General features: G+C 40.2%; 1 protein-coding gene across 8 annotated transcripts in view; it reads right to left on the bottom strand.

Moving 5' to 3' along the window:
* Positions 1 to 12,454, bottom strand: part of SH3D19 (SH3 domain containing 19) — a 180,119-nt gene that overhangs the window by 58,974 nt on the left and 108,691 nt on the right. For 5 of the 8 annotated variants that reach the window (XM_030878201.2, XM_030878205.2, XM_030878202.2 and 2 more), the window contains exons 3-4: positions 6,410 to 6,450; positions 385 to 427 (exon numbers count right to left, since the gene is read on the bottom strand). In XM_030878201.2, the coding sequence (XP_030734061.1) occupies positions 385 to 427; positions 6,410 to 6,450 (84 nt within the window). Of the gene's footprint in view, positions 1 to 384; positions 428 to 1,817; positions 1,859 to 6,409; positions 6,451 to 12,454 lie in introns of all 8 variants that reach the window. The other 3 variants (XM_060299698.1, XM_030878206.3, XM_060299699.2) reach the window with 1 other exon arrangement.

Genomic DNA, 12,454 nt, shown 5'->3' with positions numbered 1-12,454 from the left:
CTTTTCCTTTCTTTATCCTTCCTTTATTCAATTTTCTATGCTGTCATCAGTTCATTCATCCATGTGACATTTACTAAGTAGCTATGAGGTACAAAGCATTTCTTTGAAGTAGTTACAACAATGCTTCCCATACAGCAGTTGCTTAATAAACATTTTTAGATTGGCTTCAGTAAATAATTACTGTCAAAAGAAGATTTTCAGGCTTGTACTGCTTCTTCTCTCAAGCGAAATCATCGTTCAAACTTACAGATTAATTCAGAAAATGTACTGATGAGGCTGTAATACACTCCTTATGAGAGAGAAATATTTAACCTGCTAACTGATGACACACTTTTACTTCATAATTAGCAGAATATATGTCCTCTATTATAAATATAACCATACCTCCTATCTCGATGAAGCTCACTCTGAATAGAAGTCCGAGAAGCTATAAAAGAAAGAATACACTGATAAAGTACAAAATTCGTATATTCAATAAAGGTTTAAATTTTTATAGGATATACTATTGGAAAAAGTTAGCTTATATTTGACATCAGAGAGAATGTATGAATTTTAACATCCATAGTAGAAAAGCAAATCAAAACAATCTTTTCATATGGCATGAAGTTAATTATAGTTATATATCTGAATTGCATAAGAAAATATAGATTTCAAAAACTCCTCAAAGCACATTCCATGGTTCTGAAAAATAATTTGAAGAACGAACAGAGAAAAGACGACAGCTACTAAATAGAAATTGCATGGCAAGAGCATTATGATGACATGAAATAACAACGGGCAGAAAAAATTTTAAGTATCTTTTCTAATCCATATTACTACACTTTTGTAATGTTTGTTTATAACTCTATTGTAAAGAGAGTGGAAGTGGTCAAATTTCCATCTATTTTCTAATTTTTCTGGAGTTTTACAAGCCTTGAGTTGTTTTATTACTTACATAAAGAGATAATAATAATACATGCAAAAAGTGTTCAAAGCACTTTTATAAAAATGTTTATAGCAGAGAGTATTATTGTATTTGCAGCACTAACTCTTCCCTTAAACCTCAAACTCAAAAAGCTAGATGGTTTAAGTTTTTTCCAAATTTTATTTTAAAATTAAATTATGTCTTAACCAGATGACCTGGAAAATGTGTCACATATGGGATCACATATTACACACATGTGTAATAGAGAATAATATTTCTATTTTAAGGAGCACATTTAAAAGATACCTTTCAAAAAAAATCTTCAAATACTATACTGTAAAAATTTGTGGACAAAGGGGAATTTGTTTCAGATATAAACTACTTCTACTTTCCTATGTCTCCAATACTCTACTTTTTCAATTCTTCTGACTTGAAAAGGTTGAAGGTATGAATCTTTTCTTTCTTCCTCCTATTAAGTTCTGGTTCTCTCTGAACAAGGAGGATGCCAAAGCTGGAAGGCAGGGGTGAAGACGGGAGGTGGGGATGAAATTTAGGCTGGGGTTGGAGCTGTGACAGCGAACCTACGTGGGGTTAGCAAAGCAAACCTGACATCTGAAACCATAACCCTTGGATCTAGAGTTGGAGGATGTTCTGTACTCATACCATCAACGGGTATGATGGACTAGTACATTTCTATCAAGAGTTAACCAAGTTGAGGTGCATTTTCTCTACTGGAATAAAGGAGGACTGAGAGGCTAAAGCTCTGAGTGGCAGGTCTGATTTGTAAGAACGGTTTCATTAAGTCAGAGGCTCACCGAGCGTGCTACAATCCCATCACCACCATCACTAAAGCCAGAATCAGCAGACACAGCACTTTTAAAAGACATCATGTTATTTATCGTCACACACATACCTCGTCCACGGGGCATTTTTGCTGTGCACTATTCATGAGTGCTAAGGGAAAAAAAGATGGGGTTACAGAAGAGGAAAGGGAGAAAAAAGAGTGAATGCAGTTGCCTAAGCTCTAAAAAGAATAAGCAGCAAAACTGTCTTGTCATGCCACTGTTTCTACCCACCTCTGTGCTTCGATGGAAAAGTTGATGAACCATAGTTTCAGAGAGTAAAGAAATATGTTGCAGGCAAAGATATATCTGTACAGACCAGGATATCCACACATATAACCACGGTTAAAAAAAAAAAAAAATCTTCCTACAGTTTTTAGTAACAGTGCCAAAAAAAAAAATCTAAAAATCATTCTGCAAAATCGATTTGCTACTTCGACAGGGATCAATTTTAAAGTATGAATAGTATTCAAAAGGTAATTCAGTAGTCAGTTTACATCTTTCAAATCAGTGGCCTTCCACTTGATTCTGCCCCTTCACCCCAGCGGTCATTAGTAACAGCACCCCAACCCCCGGTTGGCACAGTGGTATTCCCGCACTGCATGCAGCAGGATGAGGGGAGAGAAGGGCTCCCAGTCATGCTTACAGACCTTCTCCACACTCTTGGAGAAACACTTGCTCTCCCCTCTCCTGCTCTGAGTTTTTTTTTTTTTCTCATATTCACTCATCTTTGAAATCTCTTTTTTCTCTTGATCCTTATAAAATGACTAGCACTTTTTGTCAGTTTTGAACAAGTTTAGTAGCTAGAAACACTTTAGATTTTCATGGCAGATTTTCATGTAGTGCCTCACATTCTTCCTGCTAATTTCTCAACTATCTGCTTAATCTCATTCTCACTTTCCCAGATTAAACAGATTTGATGTGGTTGTTACCAGGAGACTCAAATTTGCCCCCAGGGCCCACACAGAACATGTTCCTTTTAAACCCTGCCACACAAGGCCGGTCTTCCATGCATTTTGGATTAACGCAGAATAAAGGCAGGTTTTTCAGTCAAAGTTATATCATTTTACAGAATTATTTTCAAACTTTTCTAGTTCATATGGCTAAATTCTAAGTACAGGGCAAATTCATATTCAGCTGTTTATAAAAGACTGCGATCTGGATTTGCATTATTAGCACTAATAAAGAATTCTCCTAAGTTTCCACAGGATCATAAGCCTGGAGGGACCCCCCCCCCTTTTTTTTTTTAGTAAATTTCTGCTTTAAAAATTTTTTATTTATTTATTTATTTTTGGCTGTGTTGGGTCTTCATTGCTGTGCGCAGGCTTTCTCTAGTTGCGGTGAGCAGGGGCTACTCTTTGTTGCGGTGCGCGGGCTTCTCATTGCGGTGGCTTCTCTTGTTGCAGAGCACGGGCTCTAGCGGTTTGGGCTTCAGCAGTTGTGGCACGCGGGCTCAGTAGTTGCGGCTCGTGGTCTCTAGAGCGCAGGCTCAGTAGTGTGGCGCACGGACTTAGTCGCTCCGCAGCATGTGGGATCTTCCTGGATCAGGGCTCAAATCTGTGTCCCCTGCATTGGCAGGTGGATTCCCAACCACTGTGCCACCAGGGTTGGAGGCACCCTTAATGATCATCCTACTCCAACCTTACAGATGAGGAGACTGAGATCAGAGAGGGTCAATGAATTATCCCACCTCACACAGCTCATATGGGAAGGGCTGGGAGCAGTTTGCTTCTTGAACTAAACTCTTTGTGGAGCCAGGAGAGCTGGATGCTAATCCTAATTTTAAATAATTCAAAATTATCAATTAAATGATTGTCAGAAGAAAAAAACACAAAGAAGGATTATTATATTACAAGCATCCTTGCTCCAGTGCTACCTTACCAATGAAAATCACAATAATAAAAATAACTCACTAACTACATTTGCTTGGGACAGGGTATAAACTAGAGGTGTTTGACATGATAACAGGAACACCCAAGGAGTGGAAAGCTCAAAATGGCCCTGGAGTCAGGAAGTCTAGGTTCACATCTCAGATCTACCTTGTGAGGCCATTTAATCTCCGAGACTCAGTATCCCTACCATCTGTAAAATGGGGTTAACGCCTACCACGCAGAGTGTTATTTTACAATGTAAGTGAATAGTTCCTGACTCACAGAAAGCAATAAATACTAGTTAAGTCTGTGAATTTCAAAGAATAATTTTCTCTTAAAAAGTCAATGAAAGGAAAAGCACGAACTTCCAGAAACACCCACTTAGAACACTTTCAAGATCTTTGCCCAAAATATTTAGGGCTCCCAAGAAGGAACACAAAAAGAAGGATCTCAAGTCTTGATTGGATCCAGAATCATTATGAAAGAATTTAAAATACAACCAGTTAAGGAATATTACTTTAACAATGTGATAAAGTCTTTCTCCTTGCCAAGGATAGATGACCGAGTCTGGGATAGGAAAGCAAACATTTTAATGAGTTGGCTAAGGCAAAATTTGCTTACAACTTTTTCTTACAGAATGGGCAAAAAGGGAAAACATAGAGGGAATGACACAATTATTCTTCATTCTGTATTTACGTGGCAGCACCTGAGGATCTGTTTGGCCTTCTTGCCTAAATGTCAGGAATAAATACAACCAACACGTATCTCTTCAGTGCATACAAAGTGAGTGACATATAAGAATTAAAAGATCACTGGGTTATTATTTTTAAAGACACCTCAAAGCAGGCGTTTTCCCTCTGTTTCATCTCCTCCTCCCTCCCTCTCTCCTAGGGCCCTGCTTCACTATTTCCTCTCTTCTCCTGCTCCAATCTGGTCTCACCCCTAGTTCCTCCCTCCCCAAGTCTCCAGGCTTCCTCATCCTACACAGTGTATAAATGTGCCCAGATTTCCTCTCTGCTTGACCCTCCATCCTTCTCCTCCTGTTTACCACCACGGTTCATGAAAGAGTAGCCTACTCAGCTGCCCCAACCTCACGAGCTCCATTCATTGTTGAAATGAAGTGTGGCTTCCAGCTTCAACGTTCTCCTGAACCTGCCCGCTCCAAGGTCACTGCTGAGCACCGCACTCAATGGCCTATTCTCAGCTCCTGTCACCTCACCTGCTGCAGCATTAAGAGCTATTTGTGGCTCACTCATTCTCTTTGAAAACCTCTCCCCCCTTGACCTCTAACATATAGCTGTCTCCTAGTTTTTCTATTACTGGGATCATTCTTTTTCAGCTTTTTTTGGCCCACTCCTCCTTAGCTGCCTTCTCCTAAGCCTTGCAGGGCACTGGGGCCTCAGTGTAAGCAAGTGCCATGCTGGAGGACCTACGGGAACTCAGGAACGGATTACAGTCCCCAACAAATCCCTTCTGAAACCCAAGAGGGAGGAAAGGTAAGAAGCCAGGGAACAAAGGCAGGGGCCAGCAGACAGGACTCGGTGACAGGACCTCACGCCTCTCTGGCCCTATGGAACCTTAAAGGCACAGCTTGATCTCTGACACCAATATTTCCTAAGATTCTGTCTTTTGTCACCTTCTCTATTCTCTTGTTTTTTTTCTTTTTCTTTTTCACCTTCTCTGTTCTCAACACTATCTCCTTAAATACTGAGCGACTCCCAAGGTTTTCCCTATAACCTTAATTACCCCGAATTGTATCTTCAGCAAGAACATCTTGCCTAAATTCCAAACCCTACTTTCCTTTTTAAATTCCCTCCCTGCCCCATCTGCCCCTTTCTCCCCAAGGGCTCTAAGGCATATAAAGTTACCACGAATTTTTCATTTTCATATATGAATTCCCATCAATATCCACTGTGGCATTCCCACACCTTCATAATTCACCACCACCAACAAAAAATTAAACGTGGGAAAGCATGGAATATCTTTCTGTGTTGCCACCTGACAACTTTTTCACTGCAATGGCTCAAATGCATGCTCTTCACACCTGTGGAGATCCTAAATTCATACTAAATATTATAACTTATGTTTCTAGAAATAGGATACATTCTCCTCAGGGTGGTGACCTCAGCTCAAAGAATGCGAAGAACATTTAATATTCCTTTCTTATCTTTTTAAAAATAAAAACAGGTAATCCATGCGTTTTTTGGAAAAGGGACATTTGCAGAGCCTTTTATTAAAAAGAATGTTGAACTCCTGCACCCAAAGCAAGTTTTAAGGCTTTAACCAAGAAGTAAAGTCAGAAAGTATGAACGCACCATTTTAGAGAGAATTCTGTTACAGCACTTCTAGCATGTATGTGGAAGTGTGAGCTGATCTCCATAAGCATTTATTTACAGAGTCAAATTAAAATACTGTGGAAGTAAATCAATAACAAAGGACAGGGTTTGATATTTTTGAAACCCATCAGATGTCTCCACCTATAGAAAATGGTTACATACAATTTATATTAGATCATTAAAATTGACTACATAATATAGTTTTTTTTTTTTTTTTAACAGCTTAGTTCTCTAGAGAAAAATACTGTTCTGAGGAACTCGCTTATCAATAAACAGAAGTTGAAAAGAACGCTGAAAACCTAGCTGCTTGTCTGAAATGGTTTATTATTCCTCAGGAGAAGCTACTCTTGTCAGATTCTTTGTAAGATTCATCAAATACAATCACTTGCTGGAAATCTAAATCATCATTCAAAATTATTGCAGAGGAAAATACAGAGCAGGAAGAAACAAACTTACATCTCTTGATGACTGCTCTAATGGATGACAAGGGTCCTTGGCTAGAAAAAGAAAGAAAGAAAAATTATTACACATTGATTAATCCTTTTAAAGAAGGATTACTTACAATGCCAGGTCATTTCTGGGACTCAAATGGCTCCAAGCAGCAAGTTTGATACATGAGTTACTGGTCTATCCTATTTAAGAAACATAAATTTTAAAACTTTTCAAATTGCCTTTGATATTTAGGATGCTTTATGGGAACTGACGAGGCTGGTGAGGTGTCTACGGCGTAAATAAAATTTTGCCTTAAGCTTGCTTTCATAGCTATCTACATACTGAGTCTTCCAGTGAACTTCTGGACACTACTTGAAATCAGGTAGAAATTACATGGTGCCCCAAAGAATTCTGACCCCCCTATATCTCTTTTGTGTTTGAAATCAGAATTCCTGTCTTCTCATATCAGATCAAAATAGATCATTTTTAGAGTCAATTTGACCTCAGGCCCAACAGCATTTCTTTCAAAGATTAGAATTAAAAGTATCACCACCTAAAAATAGAAGTCTTCTGCTTGCTTTGAGTTTTGTTCAATAGCTGGTTGGTCCTGGCTACCCCGGACTATGTGACCTTGGGCGAGTCACAGAAGCCTTCTGAGCCTCACCTTACTCACTGGCCAAAACTCTCCAGCCGCAAAGGTTAGTGCTTCTAGTTTGCAAGGTTGTTTGCTCATTTGTTTCTTGTCTTTATTCAAACCAGCTGGATTAATTATCTTTGGAGTCATTTAGAAAAAATATACAACCATGAACTTTTAATGATGTGATTTAGGGAAAAAAAAACTTGTTTATAAATTTTTTTTTCAGAATGGTTTTAAAAAATTTATACTTATTTTTGAATTTGTGCTCTTTTAAAGTTTATGCTTGTGGTAATCTGTATAAATCCTCTTGCCAGTTACTTAGGTAGATAAGATAAAACTTCAGGAAGATACAATGATATATCAGTTCATTTTATGGGAGGGATACTTTAAGAATATACTATTCTGACAGACAAGAAAAAAAAAAGCTCCAGGAGGTCTCCAATATTATGAAGCTAGGATCGTAATATAAAAATATAAGTATTTTCAGCAATACTTATTTTTTTTAAAAGGTTCTTGAAGTCTTTCTGTAGACAACTACTTAAAAAAATTATATAAGGTAACACAGAAGAGGCAACAGCACTAAAATGCAAATAGGATGACTGAAGTTTTTAGAAGAAACTTCTTGGTGTAAAAGTGCAGAGACTGCATGTTAGTATTATGTTGACTCAGGTACAGTAATTAAGAAGATCAGAAACAGTACTTAGAAGCAGGGCTCAAAAAGCCAAAGTTTAGGGGACTTCCCTGGCGGTCCAGTGGTTAATACTCTGCGCTTCCACTCCAGGGGGCAAGGGTTTAATCCCTGGTCAGGGAACTAAGATCCCGCATGCCGTGTGGCAGGGTCCAAAAAAAAAAAAAAAAAAAAGCAATGCAAAGTTTCATGTATGTATCCAGGCAGGGTATAAGGGATGTTATTGAATGTCTCCACTGATCTGAAGGGATGTTACAACACTCTGTTACCTTTGTGAAGGAGAAAGGTATATTGACTAGGGTGGAACACGGTAGGGGTCATTTGGGTTGAACTGTTTCCTCCCTAAAAAAGATACGTTGAGGTCCCAACCCCTAGTACCTCAGAATGTGACCTTATTTGGAAATAAGGTCAATACAGATGTCATTACTATAGTGAAGATGAGGTCATACTGGAGTGGGGTGGGCCCCTAATTCCAATGTAACTGGTGTCTTTAGAAGAAGACCATGTGAAGACACAGACGCAAAGGGAAGACGCCATGGAGGTGGGGAGACAGGGATGCAGCTGCAAGGCGAGGAACACCGAAGACACTGGCAGACCCCCAGAAGCTAAGAAGAGGCAAGGAAGGACCCCCTGCGGCTTTCAGAGGGAGCGTGACCCCTCTGACGGGCTGGATTCCAAACTTCTAGACTCTAGAACTGTGAGACAATAAACTTCTGTTGTTATAAGTCACTCAGTTTATAGTATTGTTAGGGCAGCTCTAGGAAACTAATACAGGGTGGCCTTCAGGGGTGCTGAGTAGGTGTGATAATTCATGGCTCTGTACACTTTGTGTATTTTTCTGTATGTTATACTTTAATAAAAAGTTGTGTGTCGGGGGTGGAAACTTTGGCACAAAATAGAATTTTGACTGAGGTCAGCTCAGGTTCTACAATTCAAGACTTGCAGCATCATGTTCAGGCTAGATCTAAAAACCAACCAAACCAAGCAACCATCTTATGTCTAAAACAACATCTTCCAAGCTCTAAAGTTCTCCTTTAGAGGTTGACAGGTTTTGTGGAAGGGAGAATTAGAAAGAAGGCCAGTGGTCCAACACATCTCTATGGGAAGCAGTTTTGGGAGATGCTGGAGTAGCCTCCAGGCTGTGCAGTGCATACAATGTCTGTATCTCAAACATAGCTGTAGGTGCAAAATCTGGGGTTTTGAAGATGCGCCTTTATCTCCATCTTTCTGCAGAGCCCAGACTGCAGTGGAAGGTACCACTCTCTAGTCTTAAGACCTCAGAGGAATCCTCCCTCAGCACGAGCTCAGGCTCATGTCTCAGCTGGGAACATCCAGGCAGGATGGCCACCACGGGGCAGTAGACACGGCCACATGACCCCTGGTCAGAGGAGGGGGCAGCAGAGCCTGTTCTGGGTCCAACTGCCCATATTCACTTTTGGCGCCTCTGCCTGTCAGCTGGTGTGACTTTGTGCAAATTAAATTACTTAGCTTCTCCAAGGCCCCTCGTTTCCTCACGTATAAAATCAAGAATAACTCAACTCCCGCATGAGGTCATTGTGAACAGTAAGAGAGAGAATCCATTAAAGCATTTGACACAGTGCCTGGAACAAAGTGTGTGTTCGTTCAATAAACGCGAGCCACTATTAGCATGATTCATGTTTGTTCACAATCTTTAAGGCCATCACAACACATCTGACAACACACACAACCCTTGACAGGGTCTCACTTTGGGGTCTGATATCATACAGATAGTAGGCCTAACAGTTTGTGTTTTTAAGAGATTTTTTTTCTTTGAGATTCACTTGCTCTCCTCTGGTTTCTGCTGTTCAGAAAGAACCTGAGCCCAGGCCCCTTCATGACAAAACACAGGACTGTGAAACTGCATCTTTACTCCATTCTAATTTTATAAGCCCACGTCCTGGCGCCTGGCAGAGCTGACCCAGATCTTTTGCCTTCTGCTCTTCAAGCACTGCTGCCCTATTATCAGGTGCCCTCGTTCTTGGTGCGGCAGATAAAGCCACTACAGAGTATGAGAGTCAAAGAACCTTCCAAGGGAAACGAGGGCTTGGGGAAATGGCTTTCGATCCTGAGGAGGAGAACCAAAAGTTGCGGTCAAGACAGAACTGTCTCAGGTGTGACTGCTGATGCTGATTTGTCTTCCTCCAGGACTCTGGGGTCCCCAGCTGTTCACGGTCCCCTTCTATCCTTTCTTCCCACTTTCTCCCAATAGCCCTTCCCAGGCTGTGCTGTAGGATCACTCTCTCCCACTGTTTTTGCAGAGAACCTTGCTTAGTTGTTAAGAAAGTGTCTTTAACAAAGAAAATTGCATTAAAAAAAAGTTTCTCAACATAATGAAATGAGATTTCAGCAATGAAGATGACGATGAGAACAGCTTATTATTACGTGTGCCAAACACACGATCCATTTTGAAAATGAGGAGGAAACTGAGGCTTAGAGGTTAGGGCTGCAGTCACACAGCTGGTGAGTGGCAGAGCCAGATGTGGATTCACTAGTGTCTGATTATAATCCAAAAGTCTACAATTCAGGCTTGGGTGGATGGGTGTTAAGTTTCTGAATGTTCCACTGTTCCACAAAGTTCAATATGTAAGCAAATCACCCCTAGGCATAAAGCTGGCCCCCAAAATTTCACATTGAAGTTTCATCCAGACTCTGCAGATGACAGGAAAGAACAAAATAAAAGTTGCTAAGTATGACACTGTAATGTTGTCAACAACAGCAAACACAATGGTTGTTCTTAATCTCATCTAAGAAAATCCAATCTCTCTTTATTTTGGATCATGTTTTATCAAAATAAAACAGACTAAAAAAAATCTTTATCCAACTTTCAAAGCAACAGCTTGTTCCCAAGTTTCAATTCATTGCCCCACCACTCTCTCTGGTAAGGAAAAAAACTGTTTTCCCAAATCCAGGAGTTGCTGGATTTGGCTTGTCTGGTAAACAAATCAGAACAGTGCCTGCAAGTGCCCATCCCGCAACATCTTATAGGTTTTGGAGTTCTTTCTATGTGCAGAGGCAACTGAGTATATTTTTAAAAATGCATTCTATATAAAAATCCTCAATAAAGGCCATGGGCATATCATTAGAGTACTAGTTAATAAAGCCATCAGCTTAACAAGGAGTTAAACTAATGTGATCTAGAGGTACAGCCCTCTAGTCAAGCTGATAAAGCTGCCAGTGAACATAAACGTTATCTCCTTGTACGTAGCATCTTCTCCAAAGGCTCTCAACATTTGGACTGATTTATCTCCACCTCCCAGCAGAAAGGTTTAACCAGATCCGTGCGATATTTGCAGGCTGGAAGAGGTATTCTGTCTTATCCATTCTCTCATACATCTAATACTTATTACATGTATAATATGTACCAGGCACCAGAAATGCCTTGAAAGCACAGACTCTGACCTTGGTGAGAAAGACAGATACTGCAACTGCTTTTCTATTAATAGTATACAGGGGTAGGCACAAGGTGCTGTGAAGGCACAGAAGGTATACATCACTCAATCTTGGGGTCCAAGGAGAGGCTTCTAACATGTGACATGTGTCTTGACTGAGACCTGAAGAATGTGTAGGAGGAAAGGTTCTAAAGAGAGAGCGTCAGGTAGCAAACCATCAGGAGTAAAGAGATTGAGCATGGTTTGAGCCCCACATTTGAAGAAGCCATAGTCAAAGATAAGAAGGGAATGGAACCCAAATGCCATGCCAAAGGATGTGGGAACATGCTACAGAGGGCAGTGTTGATGCCAGGCATGACTAGCTAGGTCAAACACTAAGAATCCATGGGTCAGGGATATGACAGCAAAGTGCTTCAAAAGCAAGTAGGAATTTGTCTGGGACATCTCCCTAGAACAAGCCCTGTTGACTGTAGCTGGTCTGTATGCACCAGCCATGATGTTTATGGCATGCCTGACATTTTTAAAGGGTTTATGAATAAACCCAGGAGTCTGGCATTACATGTCTTCTTTTTTTTTAACATCTTTATTGGAGTATAATTGCTTTACAATGGTGTGATAGTTTCTGCTATATAACAAAGTGAGTCAGCTATATATATACATATATCCCCATATCTCCTTCCTCTTGCGTCTCCCTCCCACCCTCCCTATCCCACCATATGTCTTGAATTGTGGGTAGATCCATATTTTTAGGAACTAAATATATGAATGATAGGGTTGACACACTCACGTTTTAAAAAATAAGTAATGAGTAGATGTAGGAAAAAGAAGATAAAAGTGAGCAAGAGGAGGTTTCTGGAAGTTCCAGAAAGGCACTGGAGAAGTCTAGGGTGTCTTATTCAAACATGCATTTATTCACGTATGGAGTTCTCACTATGTATCTGACATTTTGCCACAAACTGGGGACACAAATATTGGTAATCAATACCCTCTTCCCTCAAGAAGTATGCAATCTTATTGACAAGATCAACAAATAAAAGATATAAACAGGATATGAAAAAAATGTTATACAAGGTATTACGGGAGTTCAAAAGAGGAGTGTCTAAGTTTAGCCCTGGGAGAGGTGAGGAAAAGACAGAGTTGATGCTTGAATAGAACTAGTGCAGGTTTTCTCACCTTTGGTACTGCCGACATTTGTTAAGGGGGCAGGGGTAGGGGGCTGTCCTGCGTATTATAGGAGGATTCGCAGCATCCCTGGCCTATATGTACCAGATGCCAAAAGCACACTCCCCCCACCACACTGCAGTTCTGACAACCCAAAATGTCTCTAGACATTG

Source organism: Globicephala melas, chromosome 5, assembly GCF_963455315.2.
Source record: "Globicephala melas chromosome 5, mGloMel1.2, whole genome shotgun sequence".
In the NCBI taxonomy this organism is placed as follows: domain Eukaryota; kingdom Metazoa; phylum Chordata; class Mammalia; order Artiodactyla; family Delphinidae; genus Globicephala; species Globicephala melas.
Note: the sequence above shows the minus strand (reverse complement) of the source record. Positions and strands in the feature narration are given on the sequence as shown.